The sequence below is a fragment of the Thunnus thynnus genome, chromosome 19, assembly GCF_963924715.1.
Source record: "Thunnus thynnus chromosome 19, fThuThy2.1, whole genome shotgun sequence".
Lineage (NCBI taxonomy): Eukaryota > Metazoa > Chordata > Actinopteri > Scombriformes > Scombridae > Thunnus > Thunnus thynnus.
This window is the reverse complement of record NC_089535.1, coordinates 19,023,478-19,048,593: the sequence shown is the minus strand read 5'-3', so window position 1 is coordinate 19,048,593 and position 25,116 is coordinate 19,023,478. Positions and strand designations below refer to the sequence as shown.

Genomic DNA, 25,116 nt, shown 5'->3' with positions numbered 1-25,116 from the left:
TGTGTAGGCGGAGAGCCAAAAAGGAAATTCAGCTGGATGGTTGGCCAGACAGAGGATGGTCAGATAGATACAGTGCATGGTTGCTCATCCCACTGATATATTGAATTTTATGTTGAGGGTAGCTGTTTTTTTCTTGGAGTTTCTCTTATTGTTAGCTTCTCAAGATATTTTCAACTATCAGGGTCAGAAGGGGTGATTACATATACCAAACAAAAGAGGTAATCCAAGCCCTGAATTAACATAATAAGTGGCAAAAACAAAAAAGAAATGTTCAAAAGACATGAGAGGGCTTTATCGTAGGACCGAGCCAAGCATAGCTACATGCCCCCATTTTGAACAACAATGCATATCAACAGCATTAAGCAGCTAGTCATCCAAAACCAATTTTCTAACATCAACAGCCCTATTTCTAAAGCAAATATCAGGTCAAGGGAGGTTGTCCTACACATGTTTCAGGGATGAATAAATTGCAGTAATGGATAAGTTAACATTCATGGGTCAGAGGGGCCAATGGCCATAGGTTTATTTACGACAGGCAGGGTGTAGGGTATGCACATCCAAAAAACTTCTACAGGTGCTGGATCAAAAATCAAACTAAAGCTGGACCAATCAGAGCAGAGCTGGAAAACACTGTCTAATATTCCCACATGGGGGACAGAGTATGCATCTATGAAAAGGGTAAAACAACTAGAAACATCAAGATCGATATTGCACAGGCATATATTCAATACAACACATCAGAAGTTGAGTCAAATATATATAATAAATCACATAAATAATGCAGAAAAAACAATTATCATAAAAACAACTATATAGAAAAATACACAGCAAAATAGAAATATTGAAAAATAGTAGAATAGTAATATATTACTCTCTCCCCTCATTTTTTCTTTTTTTTAAGAATACAGGCAAGTTCAGCCTGGCAACTGGCCAGAATTTGTATTGATACCTACAACATGAAAAAAAACACGAACAAAAAAAGGACCAAATGAAAAGGGAGGTTATATCAACAGATATAAACTTTTGGGAGAGGTAGTCATATTCATTAAGATGTCTGTAGAAGTAAAGTAGGGTCTGTCAATCTTACTTAGAAAGCTTCTTCTGTTTTTTCAACTATAACTACTTACAAAAAAGGTATAGGGTCAAAATCTAAATTTAAGCCTTTAGGTAATAGAGTATAAAGGGTAAAATATAGAATGCCTCTCTTTTCAAAAGGATGCTGTTGATGTCCCCTCCCCTTCTAGGGGTTTTCATGTGTCCAATCCCAGTGTATCTCAATGTAGATGAATGAAATGCACAGCCACAGGGTTCTTTTGATTGTTAGTTTGTATGCTACTTCTATGCTCTGAAATACGGGTCTTGAGACAGCGTGTTGTTTTTCTAATGTAAGCCAAGCCACAGGGACATTTGATTGTGTAGATGACGTCTTTTATGTTACAAGTAATGTTACCCTTGATGATGAATTTTTTACCGGAATGCAGATGAGTAAATAAGTGACATTTTAAAGTGAAATTACATTGTGCGTGCTGTGCACACTTGTAATTACCATCTGGAATGGCAGATAAGAGGGGAGTAGGTCATTCTGGTGGAAGGTTGGCTATGACTACGAGATCACGAATGTTTGAAGCACGTTTGTGAACAATGTGTGGGGAATCTTTAAAGACTAATATAAGATTAGGATCAGATTTCAAAACATGCCCATGTTGCTGGACAATCTCTTGATCCCCCCCCCCCCACCCGTCCAACAGAGAGTATTGGGTATGGGGGAGAGAGTATTGAGTATGGGGGAGAGGGAGCTTCCATTACCTGAATCAATCCTTCTCTTCCTCTTTCACTTCCAAATGTCACTCACTCATCTGCATTCCGGTAAAAATTTCCACTCACTTCTTATCTGCCATTCCAGATGGTAATTACATAGGAAAAAACAACACGCTGTCTCAAGACCCGTATTTCAGAGCATAGAAATAGCATACATACTAACGATCAAAAGAACCCTGTGGCTGTGCATTTCAGTTCATTCAAACACAATCCAATCATACTGAGATACACTGAGATTGAACACCTCAAAGCCCCTGAAGGGGGGTGGACATCAACCACATCCAGTGTTTTCCCTGCCTATTAAACTCAAAAGCCTTTGTTGAAAGTTTTGGCATGTGATGTTGACTGAATGAAAAAAGGCAGAACTGAACTGCGAGGGCAGCGAGACACTCGGACTGTCTACAACGCGCACACGCTAAAGTTATCTTGTAGTTCATCTTCAAAAAAGATGCAGCTGTTGCAAGCATTTTTGAATTAATGACTAAAGAATTACCTTTGCGAGACTAACATGAAGTATATTGTGAATTTCTACACCGCCACTCAGAGACTAAAGTTAGCGGAGCGGAGCAGCGATCAGCATTAACAAACGAGACCAGCTGACCAACACACACTGCAGCATTAAACAAATTAAACCAACTCTGAGGAGAAGAAAATTACTTAGCGCTCTATCTGTTTCACCTCAAAAACCCTGCGCCTGCTCAGCGTTTTTCTACAACGATGGCTTTCTTCAGAGCAGCCTCTCCGCTGCTAGAGACATGACGTTAATAACAAGACAGCGGAGCACTCCACCTCCTCCTTATTTTGTAATTCTCATACAGGCAAAATTCATTCATTCATTCATTAATATAGTTAACTTTTTAAAATAAAAAGGCTGCGGACCATTTTTCTTATCTGCCAATTTTGTTTCATATTGTATTTTAGTGGAATAAAGACACCATTGAATAGTTTGGCACAAAATAGTTTTCCCTTTTCTAGTCATTCAATTAATAAAGAATTGGTTTTGAATAGAGAATCGATTCTGAATCAAATCGGCACCCAGGTATCATGATAGTATCGAATCAGAAGATAAGCATATCATCCCAGACCTACAAAATAAACACTGTCATTTGTCACAACCTTTATTTTTCATCTTTTTGTTCCATCTTGGTATAACACTGAAATCCCTATGGACAATTTTGTCTGTCAAATCATGATTTTTTTTTCACATAAGCACACAACACTCTAAAGGTGCGCATAAAAACTGTGTATGCCTCACTATGCACCTTCTGCAACCTTTGCCACCTTTGTCTCAAAAAACTCCAGGGAAAACCCTGACATCCTTTTGAAAAGAGAGGCATTCCGTATTTTTACCTTTTATAATCTTTCCCCTAAGGGTTTAAATTTAGATTTTGATCTTAAACCTTTTTTGTAAGTGCTTACAGTTAAAAAAGACAAAACAAAACAGTATGATTGACAGACCCTACTTTACTTTCACAAACAACTTAATGAATATGACTTTCTCTTCCAAAACTTTATATCTGTTGATGCAACCTTGTAATTGCAAGGCTGAACTTGTCTGTATTCCTAAAAAAAATTGGAATGAGTAATGTATACTGTTTTCTATTTTTCTATATTTGTATTTTTCTACATAATAGTTTTTATAATTGTTTTTTTTTGAGGATGATTTATGTGATTTATGATATATATTTGACTCAACTTCTGATGTGTTGTATTGAATATATGCTTATACAATATCGATCTTGATGTTTCTAATTTTTTTCTGCCCTTTTCATAAAGGCATACTCTGTCTCCCATGTGGAAATATCAGACAGTGTTGCCCGGCTCTGCTCTGATTGGTCCATTTTGAGAGTAGACTGACTCTCAATCATGCAGATCACAATCACCTGAGTGATGAATGTGCTTGTGTCTATATATTGCTTGTTCTGCTTTGTGATGGTGATTTGACAATGCCTGATGAAGATCTCTGTTAGATTGAAACGTTGCTCAGTTAAAATTGCTGGGTACATTAGTACAGTGTGCAGATCTTTTGTCTGATTCTTGCCGAGAGGTTCATTTACGCAACTGTTCTGGAGGAACATGAACACATATATGGGAAATGTACTGTAGCGGCAATGTGATAACCTGTTGTGGAGGTGGATGTGACTCATCATGAATGGGATAGGCATATGGCCTTGAATAGAGTACATACACAAGCCAGGATTTTTTTTTTTTAATTTAATAGAAGTGCTATCGTTTTGTTTCATTCTTGAAAAAAATGTTATCTTCAATTAATTTATAAATGTCATCTTGGAGGCCATTTCATCAATATGTTATCATATACTGGCATGGGAATAGAGGCATAACAGTAGCCTCAATACTGTAAAACTGATTTTCTAAAGTAGCTCTTCATAATAGGGTTAATAATGGCAGAAAGTAGTTGTGGATCTAGTGGTTATTAGTAGGGGTGTAATGGATCTGAAATTGAAACTGAAACCACAACACAAACGTACACAGTCTCAAGACACAGTTCTGTCTTCCGTGTTGCGGTCCCCCCCCCCGCATCGAATCGTGGTTCAGAAATCTGGGTCTGAACGGACCCGTGGATCAAGAGAATCGTTACACCTCTAGTTATTAGGGTACATTGTTAAATTCAGGTAAGTTTCAGCTGGTAAAAGTGAGTGCAATTTAATACAACAAGCATCCAAAAGAACTGATATGTAATTCTGAACAGATGTTTAAACCCTCTCTGTGCTGGATTTGAAATTTCTGACTTTGGTGACTCCTGGCGCATTACACTTTAAAATCACTTTTTAAAGCAACTGACTTTTTTGTTCTAAGCATCTATTATTGTTTTGGGGCTGTGGATGAGTTTTGCTTTGCTTTTATATAGTGGTATATGTTTCTAATTTTCTGTCTATTTGCTTATGAGAGAGTGATTCTTTAATGGGACTAGACTGGGTATTGGTGCAATTTGTCGAGCTTGTTATAAAGCCGCCTTGTTTGGTCTTATGTCCATGAATTAACAAAATATGTAGATTAATTATGTAAATGTACGTCAAAATATATATTTTTTAAATTTTGGTGTATGTTGTTACATTTGTTTGTACATCCGTTTGTACATCTGTTTTTCTTCTGTATACTTATCACAGTGGAGAAACATTTCACTGCCATTGTCTTACTTTATCTAAATAATCAATAGTGGTACGTACCTGATACCAATTAAGGTTTATAAAACCTAAAAGAAATCTGAACTATCCCTTTCGTATAACATGCACAATTTCTAACACAAAGCAACATTCAAGTCACTTATTAAAAAAACATAACTTATAAACTTGTTATGTTTTGGTCCCCTTACTAGAGTGTTGCTCATGTTATTAAACCCTCTCAAGTACTGTCAGGTCTAACTGAATTTTTTGGCACACACCAAGGATACAGCAATTCAAGTGTGACCTGACCTACAATCAGGTGGACTAGAAAGTGTGGACTTGCAAGCTGGGTCAGGTCAGGTCCTCTGGTATTAAAGAGGTCGGGTTTGCCAAACACATCTAAGCTCAATATGTTTGCTGAAAGGCATTGAAAATCCCTTCCCATCAATTTCAGACTATGGTCAGCATTAAGTAGTGAGGAGTTGTATTGACCAACCAGCAGTAGCAGAATACCATAAGTAGACAAATGGTCAGAATAGTGGAAATCAAAGGCTAGTTTCCTTCGGTCAACAGTACTTCCATAAAGACAGTTTTCACACCTGTACAGTAAGACATGGAAGCTTTATATATATGTTTTTAAATCAAACAATTTCTATGTTCAGCAACAGACCAACAATAGCTTCCCTGGCAGAGATAAAAACAGAAGGAAATGAAAAAGACAGAAAAGAATAAATTAAACTAGATTTAACATGTGAACGCTATTAAAGTCTAAATACATTTCAGATGTGTTGTTTTTTTGCTGTAAAAAAGAAAGAAAAAAATATATATACTGACGATCAGTAGTGTACTGCGCTGGTGTGCTGGATGCCGCTGGGTCTGCCACTTCCTCTGGTTTGGTGGCCATTGTTGTAGTGCCATTTCTTTCCTGTTTGGCTTTTCGTACGAGTGCTGCCAGTGGGTGGTCTGGGTCCATTACTTGTAGCGGCTATAAAAGAGCAAGGCCAGTTTGATTAATCTGTCACACAATCATATATTTTTTGTTTGAGTAAAGGAATGATTTAGCCATTTAGACATCCCTTATGAATAATGTAGAAGAAAGGACCGTTTTAAGTAATAATATAATACATATGCCAATTATTCAAGGCTCTCTGAAGTCAGAAACCATGAAATCAGCATTAGCAAGTATTTGAAGGCAGGGCAATATTTGAGCATTAATCTGCAAGTAATCTTATACAGTAATCTTCCTCAGTGCTATATAAGAGATCAACAGAATTCAAGTGTTAAGCCTATAAAATGGCTCCAAATATTCCTCAACTCAAGCTTTGTACTCCAGCCCGGGAAGAGAGCGACCATCATCCCAGTACCAAAAACATCTCGTGCCAAATCTCTTAATGACTTCAGACTCATTGCTCTCACACTTCTACTTAGCTAACGTATGGAGCATCTAATATGTAAAGAACTCTTATCTCAAACAGCTGAGTTTATGGAGCCCGTGCAATTTGCCTACTGAGCTAATCGAGATGTTGAAGATGCCACACTCTCTTGGAGTGTTGGCTTTGTCATCTAGACAAAGCCAACACTTATGTCTACATTCTTTTTATGGATTTCTCCTCTTCTTTTAATACAAACCTAGCCCCACCTTTTCTTAAAGTGACCTGAACGTCACTAGCAGTTTGGTTGTTTGGATCAGGGAATTCCTGAGAGAACCTCAGCATGTCTGCATCAACATCACCTTTTATGACTGCCTTGTCCTGAATACAGGTGTCCCTCAGGGATGTGTACTATTGCCCCTGTTGTTCTCAATATACACAAATGAAGTGTAGCGTAACAGCTGTGACCTCCCTTATTAAGTATGTGGATGACATGGCCCTGGTCGCCTACCAGCCGATTATGAACAGCGCCTGCTACTGCCAGTGCATTAACAGCCTCGCTTCCTGGTTTGACAATAGCTTTTTAGACCTTAATGTCACCAAGACCAAGGAGCTGTGTCTAGGAGGCAATAGGAGAGCAGGCAGCACAGGTCCTGCAAGCCAATCAGTACGAAGGGCCAAGAAGTGGAGCAGGTCACCCACTTCAAATAGCTAGGAATAGTAATAGAAAATAAACTCACCTTTCAGGGCAATGTCAACTGTATCTACAAGAAAGCAAGACAGTGCTTCGCTCTTCTCAGGAAACTGAGGAGCTTTAACACCAGCAAGCTCACCCTGTCCATGGTTTACAAATCACTAACTGAGAGTTTCTCACATGGTATGGAAATCTCTCAATAAAACAAAAGAACAAACTGACACAGGTCATCAATGAGGTCTTCAGTCAGGCCTGCAAGATCACTGGAGTCAAATATGTCCAACTCCAGTATTTATTTTCATGATCCAATAACCAAAAAGGCAATGACCCCACCCATCCTCTCCACTAAGTATTTCATTTGCTGCCATCAATGAAAGTGGCCAGGAAGAACAATTACAGGAAATCCTTCATTCCATCAGCTGTGACCATCCTCAATAAGGGCCTGTTTAAATAGGCCTTGCCTGCCCCCCGCCTTCCACCCACACACTCCCTTATTTTATTATAATTATCATCCACAAACTCCCTTATTTTATTATGATTATTATTATTATTGTTATAAGGTTGCTCTTTAAGACATTCTGCAACAAACACCATCACTTCTTTTAATGTACATTTATCTATTTATTGTTAAGTGCTGCTGTGTCATATGCATTGCTGTGATGGTTATCACAGACTACATATAGAACTATCCACTCATTACTTTTTTTACTGCCACTTGCCACTTAGTCACTTTAAGATTTTATCCTACCTTTAATGTATAATTATTGTGTATTGTTATGTATGATGTGTGTTGTCTTATATTGCAGTGCCAAAGACAAATTTCCACTTTATGTAAATTTAATGGACAATAAAGTAGCCTGAGTCTAAAATATGAAATATGAGTCCTTAGAAGAGAATTTGTGTGACTGATTTGAAAAGGAAATCCCTCTTGATGGGAGGCAAGTGTTACATAGCTTGCTACTAAAAGGGGCTCATTATGTTCAAAAAAAAAAAAAATCCCTTCCATTCTTCCATTCTTGCTGCTCTGTCAAAGTCTAATGGCTGTCCTGACAAGGCACATGAAAGCATTAACAAAAAGCTGTAATAGCATGGAGACAGGCAAACAGGATATAGTTATTACAGACTGCAGTAACAGGATCAAGACACTGAGCAGAGTGTAACAGAAATGCACAGCACTAATAGGATGTAAATATAATTCAGATGGCACAGTGGCAGCCTACCAGTTAGAATTGTAGCGTTGTGACGAGAAGTTCACCGGTTTGAACCCCTGACCAGATTTTATAAATGAGGATGGAGGAATGAATAAGTCTTACTTCTCTGAGAAACTTTCATGGCGCTCTTGGAGAAGGCACTTATCTAGGATGCACTGAATACCAACTAAGGGATGCTATAAAGCCTTTTTCGGTTTGACTGCTTTAGATAAACTGCCTATGTAACGTAGCAACTGTATCAAACAGATAAAGCTCCATGCTGGGTGGCCTACATTCTATTTGCATTACCTTCATCAGCTCCTCCAGGCGAGAGCTCCTTTTAGGGGCAAACAGACTGGGATGGAGGTAACTGCCATCCCCATCCTCATCTGAATCATCAGAATGGGATTCTACAGCAAGATAGCAACAAAAAAGAGAAAGCATTGAATATATGTATGAGCAAATGCTTAACATTATAAATAATGCAAAATGTCTCCTATTGTATTCTTCTGTTCGATTTCTATTGTATTACAGATCTGATATGCATGCATTAATTACAGGTAATGACAGTGAATGATATGTCAGTGTGAGCACATAATGACAACACAATCTATAGATTCAAGGAGTTGCTTTCTATTACTCACCCTGCGACTGCTCTTGCTTGCTGGCAGAGACAAGGTTGTATCGACCTTCCTTCATGGCCCGCAGGATGTGTTTGTAATAAGGGTTCAGGTAATGGTCAAAACGAAGAAAGTCAAACTGGGAGTTGCCGGCCTGCTTTGCTTTCAGCACTATTTCAAACTGAGCCCCCTGCTGACATACAAAGTTGGCTGTCCTCTCAATGATGTTATGGGTCTTGATGGTTGCCGGCTACAAAGGAGTCCAAAAAAGAACACACGTTTAAACTTAAAAGATATAATTCACTACAAACTGATTCCATGACTACAAAGCTTAAAGATAAAGATAACCAGTATCTGTTTGTTGTGGCTGACATTAGTGAGCATATACATATAGGCTACAAAAACCATTATTATCACTTTACATACTGTTGGACTGATTAATGGCTACCTAAAGCTTTTAGACTCCACTGTTTACAAAGTGTGCAGGTCTTTTACGATAAAATGGCAAACAGCCTTGTGGCATCACGCAGCCTCCCTCTGCTGCTGACGTGAAAAAGAGACTCACAGCTGGTAGGAGCTGGTTGGCTTCAGTCTACAAGAATTCAACTAATTTTAAGATTTGTGCCTACTTTTTCTACACTGTTTTATATATATTTAGCTTTTTAGTTTGTCCACAAGAATTCACTATTGGCATAGCAAGCTCTGTATGGGTGTGTTAAATAAACCAGCTGTGGATGAATACTAATAATCAGGTATAGTGATAAAGGACGTCGCCTTTCTCCAAGTTTACGCTCTGCTTGTTCAACTTTTTGATAAATTGCTCGTAGTGTCTCCTTAACTGGTAGATTTTGTTGCACTTATGGATAATGAGCATTGCTGTCATCAACTCGAGTAAAACATAATGAAGTCTACTCTGAGTTTACACTTCTGTCTGCTGTGTGTGGGGAGCTCAGCTCCCACAAACTTATGAGTTTGCCCTCAAGCAAACAAAGGCAATGACACAGACAGATGATCTGGCCTTGAAAAAACCCCATTGAATCAAGTTTCGAGTGGTGCAGCCATGTCTCCACATAATCGGATGTAATTATCAGCTGAAATTCCGTTATAGGACAAATAACAATAATCTAACTTTCTTATTTATCGATATACTATACTGTATGTATCGATATATTGTACATCCCAATTTTTAATTTGCAGAGCAGGTTTATATTTCTTATAGGAACACTCTTGAAACTCAGGCCAAAACAGTGAAAAATAAACACCAGTACCTTAGATAAGAGTGAGTGACCCTGACTGCTCTATGTAACATCAAGATTCAATGTGCAGTTTTTGAATAACTTCTTCATGTCAAGGACACAAGCCATTTTGTCTCCAAAGCACTTTCATGGCAAGCACTCATGTTCATTGTGATGACATTAATTCCGAAAACACACATGGGGTGGAAATTAGTGGAACAAGAAATGGTCCATTATTCATTCATTATTGTTACCCTTGTGTGCTTTCAATGATTAATCATTGTCATTACCAAGAGAGTACAGAGAAGTGCAGCAATCTGCAATTGAACACACATATATCTCATTGAGATGAAAGTCATAATAAATACTAACTTTCAAGACACTGGCCAAAAAGATGCCATTGTCCAGCACTAACAGACCATTATTGCGTTCTAAGCTGCCAAGGACTTCCTGACATACAAGGACCCTTCACACTCTGATTTAAGAACTTAGCCATTAGGGAAAAAGGGGATGTGTAATACTTATTTTATGTTTAAGTGACATACACCAGTAAAACATCCTCCCCCATACATACAACTCAAAGATTCAAAGCAATAAGTAAGTAACGTGCAACAGTCATGAAGCATGCCAGCACACAAACAGTAAAATGTAAAGTTATCTCATGTAAGTACAGACAAGAAGAGTCATCTTGTCAGCTAAGGTGCATGCCATCTAATTGTGACAAACTGGGTCCAAGTCTGATCTGGGACCTCTGTTGCACATCAGTCGCCTGTTTAAACATATAGTATTACATGCCATGACCACTGTCAGCTATCTAGTAAAGACAAATTCCTTTAGAATACAAAATATTATTGAAAATATTTAAATATATTGAGAAAATATTAGTTTAATACAAACAATATCCAAAATAAACTGTTTCTGTCTTGTAAAGTGCATTAAAATTATAAATGTTTGTATTCTGGTAACTGAGCAGTCCCAGTTAGATTCTGGCCAAGAACCTTTGATGTAAGTCATCCCCCTACTCTCTCCTCACACTGCCTGACTATAACTATTGAATAAAAAGAAAAAAATGCCATGAGAATAGTCTAACACAATAATCATGATGAACACACGGCACTGAAATTTATTCAAAGACAAGACCATTTCTCTAAAATCCAGGGAGTGGGGACTAATATTATATGCATATACTGCAGCTATGTTTTCCTCTATATGTATACACAGGGGTGTTTTGGCTGCTTTATACCCAGCATGGTATATACTAAATATTCACAATGTCCTGGCAACATTAAAGCTTGTCTTTCTACTCATGCATAAGAACGTAGCAGCTGGTCCTTGAGGGTTCTGGTTGTGGACTGGCCAGGTCCTGAGGGATGATTATCTGACACAACATCATCGGATAGAACAAAGCAACGGCAATGCATTTTAAATTTTTCAGCCTATTACCACCCTGTTGTCATCATTGGATGTCATGTGAATGTGGAGCATTACCTTTATGTATTGATTTACAATTTCAAATACAACACATGCAGTATGTGCCGTTATGAAGCAGAGGTGGATTAACATCATAAAAATGAACAAGCTTACACGAAATGCACATTATGAAAAAACGTTTTACCTTAAGGGTAAAAGAGGTGTTATTTAACTTAGCAAATCCTCGAATGGCTATTGATTAGGCCGTCATCTACAGGCTAAATTAATCACAAGATGAGATGTGTCAGGATCTGGGTGGCTTACCGCCTTTGCTAATCAATTTCCTGAGACAAAGCATCCATCTACAGTTTCAGGTGTTTCTAGAAAGGCTGAACTGAAACTTTGTTTAAGCAAAAAATACAAACATTTCTCTTGTTCCTGCTTCTCAAATGCTAATATCTGATGTTTTTCTTAGTCTTCTTTGATAGTTAATTGAATATATTTGGAGTTTAGGCTGTTGGTCAGATAAAACAAGCAATATGAAGACGTAACTCTGGGTTCTGGGAAACTATGATGGGCATTTTTCATAATTTTCTAACATTTTATAGACTATTACATAACATCTGAACAAATAAAGTGTCACAAAGGTGGTATTTATTAAATACTCTTTGTATTGGATTACATGCATGTCTATGTGTTGTTTACACTATACTGTATATATAAGGAAAATTGTGTATCAACAGCACTAAGTCGATAATTAATACTCACCAGTTCCACATCAGGGGGGATAGCCAGCCCTGGGGGAGCAACAAAGGGCTCCTCGCTCTCCTCAGGCTCTGCCTCTTCTATGCATGTCAAGAGATTTTTTGGACAAAAATAATTAGATTAATTCTTGTTGGTAATTTGTAACAAAAAACTAAATATGCTCTGCTGGATATATACCCAGTTGAGCAGTAAAATTAATTTAGAGTTTCTAAAATGTTTTGAACCACTAGCCCTCCACCATTATACCCACTACACAAATATATCAGGAGGAAACTATCGAGAAACATTTTCTTTTAACATAGGGAGTTTGAACAGCTATAAAAGGAACAAATCCTTTAATTTAGACACAACATCAATGGAAAAAAATATCCAGCCCTTTCACCATTTTCAGTGATTTCACTTGGCCCCTTCCTGTATCCCATAGGTACAGTTTTGAAATCAGCTATCAGCAGGCCCTCAAAGTCACACAATGCCCATCTGTTCACTCCATCATGTGTCAAGTCTCAAATTCCAATTAAATGATGATATAATGGCTTTCCAAACAGTGCCCTGCTTTTGGAAGCATGTCTAAGACATGCTCTTAATTGTCATTTCAGTTATTAAAATAGGATTATTAGCATGGTTGACTATTTGGTGCTAATGCTGCTAATTCTTAATTGGCTTACTATGTAAACCTCAATGGTTATTCCACATTACAACTAACCCATCAAAATGGAGGTATTTTCCAGCCTTTTAAAGGCAAACATCAAAGCATGATTACATGATTTTTCCTCTATTCAAAGCAGAATACAGAATAGCCAGACGTTACCCCAGTAGTGCCATATGAGAAAAAAAGAAGGTAGCCTGCCCAAAAGTCTCAAATAGGTAGAAATATGTGGAATTCATATATTTCAGTGAAGGGCCAATAGATACAGTGGACGCTGTGTTTGAGCCAGGATTGTCTGGGAACGGGTCAAATTGCATCAGTAGTACTTTTCAAGCAGGTCACTGCTCCATCTAAGGTGGAAAATAAACAATGATGTGAAAACTGTACATCCAGTGACTGCTACGCAATCATATTAAAATGACACAAATTGATATTAGCCATATCAGTTTAGAAATATAACTTCTATTTGTGTTCCATTGCTCTAAACAAAATTATAAAACTATATGGATCAAAGTGATCAAGTACACCTCTTTGTTTCACCAGGGTTTCATTGTGCCACTGGTAAATATTTTCATCAGTATTTTTGCTTGAAGCCAACTACAAAAAACTCATCTGTATCTGGAAAACCAGACCAATTTACTGTGGCTGACATTTAGTGATAATTGCTACATTACTGTGATACTTCAAATTACAGTACTTCTTCATTATTCTTATCAATACACTCAAAAGTGCAATTATATGTAATGGTGAATGCTATATAGTTGTCCACATATGGCAATGATGGCAAACTACTTGCAGGTCATATCTGACAAATAAAAATGAAGATATCAGATATCATATCAACTGATCATCCTATTTTGTAGCTGAATGAAATAAGTGTTGGAAGAGCTGGTAAAATCTAAAAATGAGAAGCCTGCAGACAGCTTTGATCCTCCCCCTTTGATGTTATGGAGGATAGCCGGGCACAGGCAGATTGTAGTGACAGGACATTTATGTTCAAAGGAGGACATTGTCATACTAGCAATCTCTGGCATAAACCCTGCGCACATTTAAATCAAGTCCCTTATTCTGACAGGAAATTAAATTAATGGGTGTGTTGTGGAATGACTGCGTAACAATTAGTGTGGGGTTTTTCAGGAAGGTTAACAATCAGACCTAGATTTGACATGCTTTAACAGAGAAAAGATAATAAATCATGCTGGAATCAACCTTCTGGCTTTTTTGGCTTTCACTCATGAGCAAATAATAGTGATAATGAACTGATTTATATTGTGATTATGTATGTCTATATCTGTCAGTCCAAAACACCATCTTTGAGGCTATTAATTTTCATTGTGGTAGAGGAGGTTCTTGACTTTTCCATGAATTTGTATTTTTGATAATGTCAAAGACTTCAAGGAAGGGAAGGAGGGGAAAAAAACTGAAAACAAACAAGAACCGAACCGAAATCTGCTCAATATGGTGATAGCCAGTGTGACATTTAGCCCTTATTGACTTATTCCCCAAAGACAAATTCTAATGGCATCTGGAATGTTGGCAGATAATCATACCCTGGACTCAGCTCTACAATCTCCCCAGAGAAAGGCATCTAGTCTGCACACTTGTTAAGCCACTGGCCGGGACAAAGTGCTTCCAGCAATCTCCACATCAAATATTTAAAGCTGTTGTGTGTGTGTGTGTGTGTGTGTGTAGTTGGATATGAATGGATGACAACTAAAATTGACGCTTGTGTTCATAGGTCTAAATGATCTAAATGTCAAACCTCTTTCCACTCATGGCTAAATTTTTTGAAATCTTTAAGCTGCAACTGTGGGAGGCTGTTACAAATACTGTTATGCTAAACCTTGACGGTGCTATGATATTGTTGTATAATACTAAATGTAATTTAAAATCTCAAATATCTTTGACTAGCTCATTGTGTGCTCTGCAGGCAGAAATTCGACTTTCACAACCCCCTGGAAACTGTGTATCTACGGATGGTTGCATGAATTAGAACTGTTAAAAAAAAAAAAAGAAGAAGAAGAAATGGATTACACATAGCTGCTTGTTTCTTCACAGCAGACCGCAGCAATGAAACATTCAAGAATCGTAAAATAGTTGAAAAACAAGACGTTAAAAAGTCCCTTTCTGCAAATTTCGCATTATTTGCTGTGTTTTTTTTGTACTATTACAAACGTGTGAGCCACCCATAATTCCATATGTACAGTATGAGTGTGACTGCCTCGGTAAGTCCGTGAGTGTAGTGTGGGTTCTCACCAGTTTCCCTGTTAGCGTCCTCCTCCTCTGTGGGTTGGGAAGGGTCATAGTAGTCAGCGCTGTATTTGAAGGCCACTGCATTGTAGGTGCCTTCATCCGCCAGAGCTTCACTCAGACGTTTGTACTCCTCCTCTGTAGCAGACAAGAAAACACAAAACAGAGAATGATTTACTTCTACATCGATGATCATTTTAATCACTGCCCACGATTCTATATTTTGGCCTAACCCCAACCCTGGATAATTAACAACATCTAATTACTAATAACAATGTATTAATCATAATAATTAAGTATGGACCGTGTCATAAGTTGGCATTTCGGTATCAAGTATGGGTATTTTATAGGTATCTGTATTGAAAAATTTAGAATAATACTGTCTAATAATAACTAATGATAGTTTTTTGTAATAATAATAATGTTATTGATGCCATACATTTTACAAAGTGCATGTGGGATTCTATTCTAAATCACACTGATCAATGAAAATGACTCTTGCTAGACAAATATGCATAGTTTAGTTTGCCTTAGACACTGACCCCTTTCTATTGAAATTCAAGGTGAATTACTGTACATATCTTTATTAAAGAAGCAAGGGCATAATTCACACTAAAACTATCAATATTCCTAATGCTTTCCTGCTGTCCCTTTAGTGGACAGATGGGTAATAGTCTGAGTGAATGGGGTCAGGCCTCCAAATTCAAGGGCAAACCAGCCTGGGGGATGAACCTTCTGCGTGAGTGTGTGAGTGTCTGTGACACAAATCATTAACTGACTCATTCTGTCTTGTCAGTTTGGGCATAAGACACCATATTTCACTTAAAACTGTGGCTTATTAATTCAATTACAGTCATTATGTCTGTCTTTCAGCAGGGTGCTTTGTCATCAAAACAGCCTGTTTCATTATAATGTAAAATGCCTGAGATTCAAGTATCCTAGATAAGTCGAAAGTGATTTCCATAGAAATAGCAGCTCTTTAGTGCAGAGTCAAAGCCAGTCCTTTTTAATAGATGGAAAGTTGAACATGTCTTGGAAGGAGATGTCCCTCTGCTAAACATTCTTCCAGGCAAAAAAAAAGACTAGACTATATAGCAATTGTAAGAGTTGTCACTATTCTGTAGAGACAGGGCTGTCATATCAGTGGAGAAGTGTTTAAAGAGGACACAGGCCTCAAATTAAATATGATCAAAAATGCATACTACTTTAAATAGTAACTGCTTGAGAAGGTGGCAGACATTTCAACTCTTAAACAGCAAGACAACACTGACAAGGTCTGAAACAAAAGTAATTTGTGTATTGAAAATCCTCGACTCAAAAGAAAAAAAATGGCACTTGTATTCAGAGGAATACAAGTGTCAAACCATTTATAAGTGTCAGAGCAAGTATGAAAGCAGCTACAAATAGTAATGTTTAATGTCATATGCCACAATAACAGACTTGAAGTCTTTTCTGTTATTTATTTGAATGGTAAATAAATAATATTCATAAACATTATTATAAAATTATATGTTTTGACCATAAATAGCAGCAAATGCTCATTTAAAAAAAAAACATGTAGTACTTAAATTCTCTCATATCTACTCATTTATGTAGCCTGACTAATACCGTATTTGTGAGGCTGACACAGATATCAATATTTGGCAGTTTAAAAACTAACCCTAACCATTTTTTTTACATAAACACACGACATGACTAAAAAATGAATCTTGATACAGTTCCCTCAGCCTGGCCGATTTATCATTCTAGCTCTGCACTTTTTTCATTTCTAATTCTAGCAGTGGAAGTTACATAGCCATAGCGTGTATGTGGATAATATAGTTATCTCACATCTTGTTTAAAATACATCCAAAGTGTTTATGGTTCATCATGAGTTTGCCGTTTGTCATTTCACCATCACGTCATACGATCATAGGGTGAAAGATGGTAATAACGGATGATTGATGGGCCCACAAAAATTCTGATAAGATCACTTCATCTTCTGCTATCTTGCTGTTTGCCTTGCTGTTTGGAGGACCATGCCTCATTCAAGAAATGAAAGCAGATATTTACACATACCATTCAATTCAATATCACCCTGCGTGACCCACTACGAGCACAGTCGCATTAAGGTGCACCATATGCGTGTTACAATTTTTTAAATTTTTAATATTGTAAATGCTGAGTGCCTCCACCTTGTCTCGCCTCTTCTTCCAGCAGGTCAGTGTGCAGGGCCAGGTATCTCTCCTCATCACACAGTGCCTCGATTCTGGCCTCTTCTTCCGACAGCTGGTAGGACGTGTTCCATGACCCGCTGTCATACTCTGAGAGGTCATGTAAGTGACCACGCCCATCGTATCTGTTGGATGATGAGAAGGATTAGAGAGAAGGAAGTCGACAGAGACTTTTATACACAACATGGACCTACTTACCAGGGGAGGGTGACATAAAACCCAAAATTTACAACATCCAAAAAATGCTCTAACCTCTGTCACAAGGTCTGTCAAAAGGGAGTGTACTTGTAAAATACTAAGTTGCGAAATGTTCTCAAAATACTGACAGAACAATATAGTCCTAATTAAGTCCTGGGGCTTAATCGTCCATAATGCTCATCATATACCTAGCAAGCTTTCTGCTGCTATTTCCTTCCTAGACAAGTCTTAAAAACCAACAACCCTACATCAAAAGAAAAAAACAATTAAAGCAACTCGCCTCTTACCTTACAGGGTTCAATTCCCCCCTGTAACACTCATCATTACGTCTACATCTGCAAAGAAACTTACATTCACACAAACCCGAGCACATAAATACCTATCCGTAAGAACCCAAATGGACGACATTTCCCTGGGTTCGTCCCTCTACGCCACCTCTCAGTTGCAGTTTCTTCATGAAGACAAAGAAATGGGGTGCTGCGGTTGGCATTCGGGGTTTGGCAGGACCCCTTTGCCTACCTTGCTGGGGAAAGAACTGGGTTATGTGATAAAGACACACATACATAGGCTGTACAAATGAAACACAACTTGGGCCACTGCAGATCAAGGTGATTCAATAGAATAAATCCATGTGGACTATTTTATGGTTAAATTTGTTTAGTATATGTTTGGTATGCAGGTGGCATGACAAAGCATGACCATACTGTCTGCAGCAGCATTTTGTAGAAAGGCTGAGATGACCATGGAAATAGCTTCTAAATCTTTTATTGATTAGGTGGTTTCACACTGACATTGTGAATCACCTTAGCGGCAGTAACTTAAGTGTTGGTTAGAATTTGCTCTGGCCTTGTGGATATCAGCAAATAATAAGAAAATACCAGGACATTTGTTTGGTGTAGACATAGGTATTTGATGGCAAAAACTCCATTTGAAAAGGACAAACGAATGAAACATCTTCTGTGTCATACTCCCATTTTTACTACCATATTATTCGACTACAAAGTATGTCTGGAGTAAAAAGTTCCCAGAGGAAATTCTTCCAACATGCCAAGATACAAAGCCAACCTCAAAGCTAATACATTTTAATCTGTTTGTTTGTCTCGAATCTACCCTCAGTTGCCAGTCTATGTGGCACATTTAGCTTAAGCTAATGCAGCCTGATACAACAGCAATAACTGTCACCTTCATGAAGGTCATAATGTTCAGTTTTTGTGTAAACTGTTACAACTTTTTGATCATTTTGGAAGTTGTATGTGGAGCTGTTCTGCGTACTGTGTTGCATTTTAATAAAGTTTTATCCACACTGTTTATTGCCTTAGACTTTATTAGTCCTAGCAGGTGTACCTAATAAATTGGCAACTAAGAGTATATTGATAGTTGTGCATTATGGCTGATGTTACTGGCTGGGATATTTGCATCTTAGCATGTTACCCGAGAAACTTCAGATACCATTTTTTTAATTATTTTTTTTCAGTGCAGAATGTCCAAAAACAAGTTAGCAGACAAGAAACAAGACACTCGTCGCCAGTTGCTGGTAATTCCCAAGCTTCTGCAAGACAAACTCCAAAGTGGTCCCTTGAATTTGGACACAGGCTAACGGACAGGATAGATGGTTAGCATAAGGTTTCGGTCTGAGTGTTCAACCGACCTATCAATCATGATGTTCTTGTCCCCCATCCATGGGATAAGATGCTTTCCATGCTCGTGGTAAAGAGCCCTTTCGTCGTCTCGGAACAGTTTGCAGGCATAGCCGAATACCAAGAGGTCGGCGTATTTATCACTGTCACTCACGTCCTTCTTCACCGGTTTGTTGTTGTGGTCTTTCTTTGCCGCCCCGCGACGATACATCTCCCAGTTACTCGTTAAAAACAAATTAATCTGCGAGACAGAATAGTAATAACGGTACAGTGGTGGTTTTTTGTGAACCAAATAACTTGCATGTGGTCCAAATGTCACAATAATCCGCAATGTTAACCCCCAAAACAAAATTCTACGTTCTGTCGGTAGCCATGTTGGAAAGTAAGTACATGCAGTTGTGTGTTCAGTCCGCACTTACGACATATTTGTGGAGACCTCAAAATTATTATTATTTGCAGTGTGTAAACGGACTCATGTTTGGCCACATCTCCAGCAGTAAGTATTTATTGTGAAGTAGAATGAATTATATATGACACGTATTTTCACCATTAATGTCGGTTTCACATTTTGTCGAATGTGCTAGTGTTAAATCGACCTGAGTGTCTTTTTCACGTTATTTCCTATGGTTATTTCCATGGTTATTGCCTATAGTTATTTCGTTATTTATTTATTTTATAATTTATTGACTATATAAAACAAAAACATTACATAAACATAAATAAAATAAATAAATACATTTTGGTAATGAAAAAGGCTATTTCTGTGTTTTTACATTTATTTATTTATTTATTTTTTTAATTTTATTTATGCTTATGTCATTTTTTGTTTTCAGAATTTCAAGTTGGGGTTAAAGAACAAACATACATTGCATAATACCAGCGAGTGAACACACACAACACATGTAAATCTAAGACAGACAGTGGAACATTTTAAAAAAAAAGACAAATATACATGGCTAATACATTAGCACATTAATGCCAACCATTTATGAATTCCTATATAATCAGCCAAATAATTATCATCAACCAGAGAAGCCCTTTTCTCTATTTAAAGACCTGACTGTCATATTGTGCTGTTCTACATTGCAACTAACCCATGGATTTTGGGTCTACATCTCAACATATGAATTTATATGAGCATGAGGTGCAACATGGGTCAAATGCAAGGCTATATTGAGCTTAATAACAATTATTTGTGATTGTTTGGTAATTCAACATAATATGTGTATACCATCCTTGAAGTTCCCCTGCACTAACCTAATGTGTTATTGTTAGCACTTATTCAAACCTCTCCTCCCTCTCACTTCTCCTTTGGCTGTTGGTCAGATGTCTAGGTTTGACACCCACAAATGGAGCTGTAGCTGATTAAAAAAAAATTAGATTATTAAATAAAAAATGAAAAATTATTTATGTACTGTACTGTACTGAATGACAAGAGAAAACAGTAAATCCATCAAAATCATATTGAGAAACAGGTCCACACAACTCTTCTCCAGTAGACTGTTCATTCCCAAATATTTTGGCTACACTGCATTCATCAGAGAAAACAATGGGCACTGACTGCTTGAATCTCACCGTCTGTCCTGCCAGATTTGTGAAAGAGATTATGGGTACAGAGGCATGCTGGAAAAGAAGCTGAGAGGGTTTCCACTACAGATCTTATTTTACCTGTCTAAAAATATAACTGAAAATGAAACTCAGTAGTTCACTCCAAATCAGAGAAATAATTAAATCACTATCTAGACCTAAACCATCTCCATGTCAGTCTCTGCTACAAAATTCAGCGTATTTTCAGTTCAGTTCAACTGTAATATGATCCCAGATGGCAATTGTTTCGCAGGCCAAGAGCAACACAGCAATAGACAGCACAAAGAACAATACAAAAGTTAAAAAAAGACAGTCAAACACACATCACAGTGGGTTGTAGTCTAGGGTAAAGTGCATTACAGTAAAGCATTACTATAGTACTATCTATTTAACAAGCTAATAGCTGTTGGAACAAATCATCGGTACCTTGAAACGGATACCTGAGGGGAGAATCTGGGACCCTCAGTTTGGTGGGTGGTCAACATCAAGAACAATGGCATGGGCTTTCTGCAGGGTTTGTCTCTTGAATAATTCAAATCATAGAAAAACACAATACTGACTGAATAAAAAAACTGTAAGACATGATCATCAGTGTCTCGTCAACATTGAAAAACTTCAGTTTCCTCAAGCAAACCAAACATTGTTGACCCTTCTTACATAAGACATCAGTGTTTAGGTCAAAGCACAGTTTGCTGTCAATGACAGTTCCCACCTACTTATATGTCTCAACACTCTCCACCACCTGGCCCTTGATGGTGGTATGTATAGGAGCCAGGGGTTTTCATCTAAAATCAATGGACATCTTGTTGGTTTTGGTTATATTAAGCTGTAAAAAGGCAGCACTACACCAAGCAACAAAACCATCAACAAATGGACCATTGCCTAACAGAATCATCAGCAAACTTCACAATGTGTCTGTTTTTGTACTGACTACTGCAGTCATTTGTGTAGCCAGTTAAAAATTGTATTAAAAATACTACTGTCAGTCATCTGCTTTCAAGTTCCCTATTTCTCAATAAACTTTCTGCTCCCAAAATGTATTGTTTGCACTCAGTCCCAAGCTTTTCCCAGTATTGCTGCTTCAATAGTCAGAAAAGGTACTGGTCCATTGCACAGGCTGATTAACCTTCTCTTCACAACACTATCAAATAATAAGTTTGCTTTGATGGCTGACCGAACTTTAGCAGGTTTCAAGTTTCTGCATGTTGATATTGAATGGCCTACTAACATGAACTGATATAGACACACAGATACGCAGGTAAAAAGAAGACTGTGAGCTAGACAATGCAGGTTTCAAAATACTTTAAAGATTGGCCTAGCGAATGTTTTATGTGGAAGGAAATGCATTCAACACAGTTGTTATGCCTCAAGGACATTTACAATGCACTGTTGGGAAGCACTGAATATAAGCACATTAGTTTGTTCACATGAAAGCTACACAGGTTGCCTTTAATAATGACCACAACTTGAATGCTACCATCAGTTTTTGTTATTTTATTGTGTACATGGTACTGAAGGAAAGGAATTTGAGTATTGTATACAGAGTGACAATACATTCTGTCTTGATCGTGATCTTAAATTGTCTGTCTGTGCCCACCAAAGGTGTCACATGACCTACAGTTCTGACTTTGGCCACTACTCAAAAATTGCTTATCCTGAGGATTTGGAAAAATTATTTTCAAAAATCTAAACCAATTCTGCAATTAGAACATGCATCATGACTAACGAATATGAGTAGTAGGCTACACTGGCCAAAACATGCAGAACAGTATCATTCCATGTCGAACAGGGGCTGTAGCTCAGAAGCTCTGACTGCATAGAACTATTTATAAATACAATTTAGAGGCAGAAATGTCTGAAATTTGAGATGCGGATCAGCAAGGCATTGAAATGTTATGACCTCATTTACCTAACACTTCCTATGTCCTTCAGCACTTTCGCACTAACATCACATGGGTCATTGGAGTATTTAATTAGTGATAGTGGGGTAAATTATTATGATCATTAAAAGGTACATTTAAAATGATGAACACAAAGCATTTTAGTATGACCTGGCATGTTGACAGATGAGAGACGTGCAGGAATTACATGATGCTCAAATATTCATTACAGACGCCTACCAACCTGTCACATGGAAGTATTGTATCAATTAAATCAAATATACAAGCCACACTGGTTTTCTGACCTGCAAAGTGAACACAGTCATTCCCTGATATTAATCTGCTTGAAATTCTGTCTCACATTAGGTCTTTTTGAAATGGAAAAAAAAAAAAAAATCTTTATTCAATTTTTTTTACTGATTATTGATTTGTCTCACTCTCAATTCTAGTCTGTTTTCTAAGACTTCAAACTTCAGACATCAAAAGCCAATCTAAAGCAAGAAAAATCAAACTTTCTTAGTGTGTGATGAAGTTAAGGCTTCCAACCGGAGTCGGTTTGAGCATTGCTCCCAACCTTTTCATTTTCCTTTACCATTATTCACAATGTTTTTAAGTTTTTCTTTAATTTTTGCAAAGATAGCAAAACCATCTATTGATTGCTACCAATCAGATGAATTTTACATGATGAGTATATCAGATAATAACAGTTCATTTTGAGCTGAGTGTATGTGAAACACTCTAATTAGGGGTTTTTAGGCACGCTAGTTCTAGTTTATGTCAAATTATTTATCACAGGAAATTTGAGGAGCTCATTAAGCCTGATGAAGTTATAGAGCTGAGCTGGTATACCACAGTCACACAAAGGAGACACAGCAGATTGGCTTTGTAGCCCTTGCCACAAAGCTTTTATCTCCCCTCTATTATTTACAACCTCTGGCTGTGTTTTGTTAAAATTTGTTAAAATTTTCATAGGTTCAGACTAACACACTCATGAAAGCAGAGGGTGAAACAAGTTGGACAGAAAGCGAGAAAGACAGAAAGCATTAGTGCTCAGACGACGGTTGGTAGTGCTGCAGTGAAATCATTGTGTCTTGTACAAACGCATGCTCTGTCTTGGTTTTTGTCTGTTAGTAAATTAACAAGGACATAGTACATACTGTATAAGATACTTGGCTAAGTGGGTCTTCTGGCTCACTGATATTACACAGTTGCAATTACACATTAACATGCAGGAAAGTATGTATTCACATTAATGCAGCATCATGCACTGAAACAAATAAAAGATTAAACAGTTTTAATAAATGTGTGTGTGAGCTGTGCACTATTTAACTAAAGCTGGAGGTGAGAAGGCTGTTTTTAAATGCATATTTTTCACATAAAGAAGATTTTTAGAATATGAGTGTTAATAAAATATGTGTATGTATGATGTATAATAATAATAATGTGTTAAAATTGTATTGTTACCATATCACAGTGCCTGCGGTGCATGTATGGTACTTCTAATTGCTTCTTCTTATATGCACCACTCAAGGTTTACTTTGGCAGTCATTAATATGCTGTAATTGCAGTCTAAGTACATTTGTAAAAGTCGACTTACATGTTAACCTGGCTTAAGTTATACTTGGCTATTTCTCATTAAAAGTGTATTCACATTTGACATGTTTGAAATCATGGAATAACACAAATGGGACATAATTACAGCCGTGGTGATTACTGCTCATTTCACTTTTAAGCGCTCTTCCCATGGGTTGGTACATACGTTATGCTCGGCTTCGCTCACAGGCATTGTAATACATCACTCATTCTTAATCACTGGGCTGTAAGAGCCAACAACGAGAATGAGAAGGGCCATTATGAAACTGGTAGACAGAGGTAAAGCTAGGCAACAAAGCACCTTACAGCCCCTACACTTATGGAATTTATGTGGATAATATATGCCTCTTTATGACTCCCCCTTTCTTTGTGCTTTTATATGTGTGGATTTGTGAATACGGCCAGATGTAATTGGTTTGTGCTTGAATAAAATGTTTACTAATTTGTGAATTTAAGAGGCAGTGGGAGGATTGTACATTTTTAACTGCTTTTTATTGTAATGGTCCATATATCTTAGCGGATCCACTCATCATGTGTTCTCCCGTCTATTCATTTTCTAACCCTTTAACCCAGCGTAAATTAAAACAAGCAGACTGTTTTGACCTATGTGATGTTTAATTATGAGGATGTGTTGCGCAATGAATTTGAATGAGTATAAAGGTTTCAAGGACTTCTTATATTGCATGGCCTGCCAGATTGCTTTGAAGGTAAGGCATTTGTATACTCTGCCTCACATTGTGCTTTGAAGGAAGATTTTTCTTTTTCTGACATGGCATTCTTTTTGAAAATGACCATAAAATATAAAAGTCTTAACTATCTATACATACAACTATGTGATCCATGTCACCTTTCATAGTACTAGTAGTCAATAAAAGTTGGGAGGCA

The 25,116-nt window shown here is 37.4% G+C and overlaps 1 protein-coding gene across 2 annotated transcripts in view; it reads right to left on the bottom strand.

Annotated features, from left to right (window-relative positions):
* sfswap (splicing factor SWAP) overlaps positions 1–19,569 on the bottom strand; it is a 63,174-nt gene extending 43,605 nt beyond the window's left edge. The window contains exons 1-8 of one of the 2 annotated variants that reach the window (XM_067575310.1): positions 19,183–19,320; positions 17,914–17,985; positions 17,298–17,461; positions 15,130–15,261; positions 12,231–12,307; positions 8,842–9,067; positions 8,507–8,607; positions 5,778–5,928 (exon numbers count right to left, since the gene is read on the bottom strand). In XM_067575310.1, the coding sequence (XP_067431411.1) occupies positions 5,778–5,928; positions 8,507–8,607; positions 8,842–9,067; positions 12,231–12,307; positions 15,130–15,261; positions 17,298–17,461; positions 17,914–17,942 (880 nt within the window). In that variant the 5' untranslated portion in view covers positions 17,943–17,985; positions 19,183–19,320. Of the gene's footprint in view, positions 1–5,777; positions 5,929–8,506; positions 8,608–8,841; positions 9,068–12,230; positions 12,308–15,129; positions 15,262–17,297; positions 17,462–17,913; positions 17,986–19,182 lie in introns of both variants that reach the window. The other variant, XM_067575309.1, reaches the window with a different exon arrangement.
* Between the last annotated feature and the right edge of the window lie 5,547 nt (positions 19,570–25,116).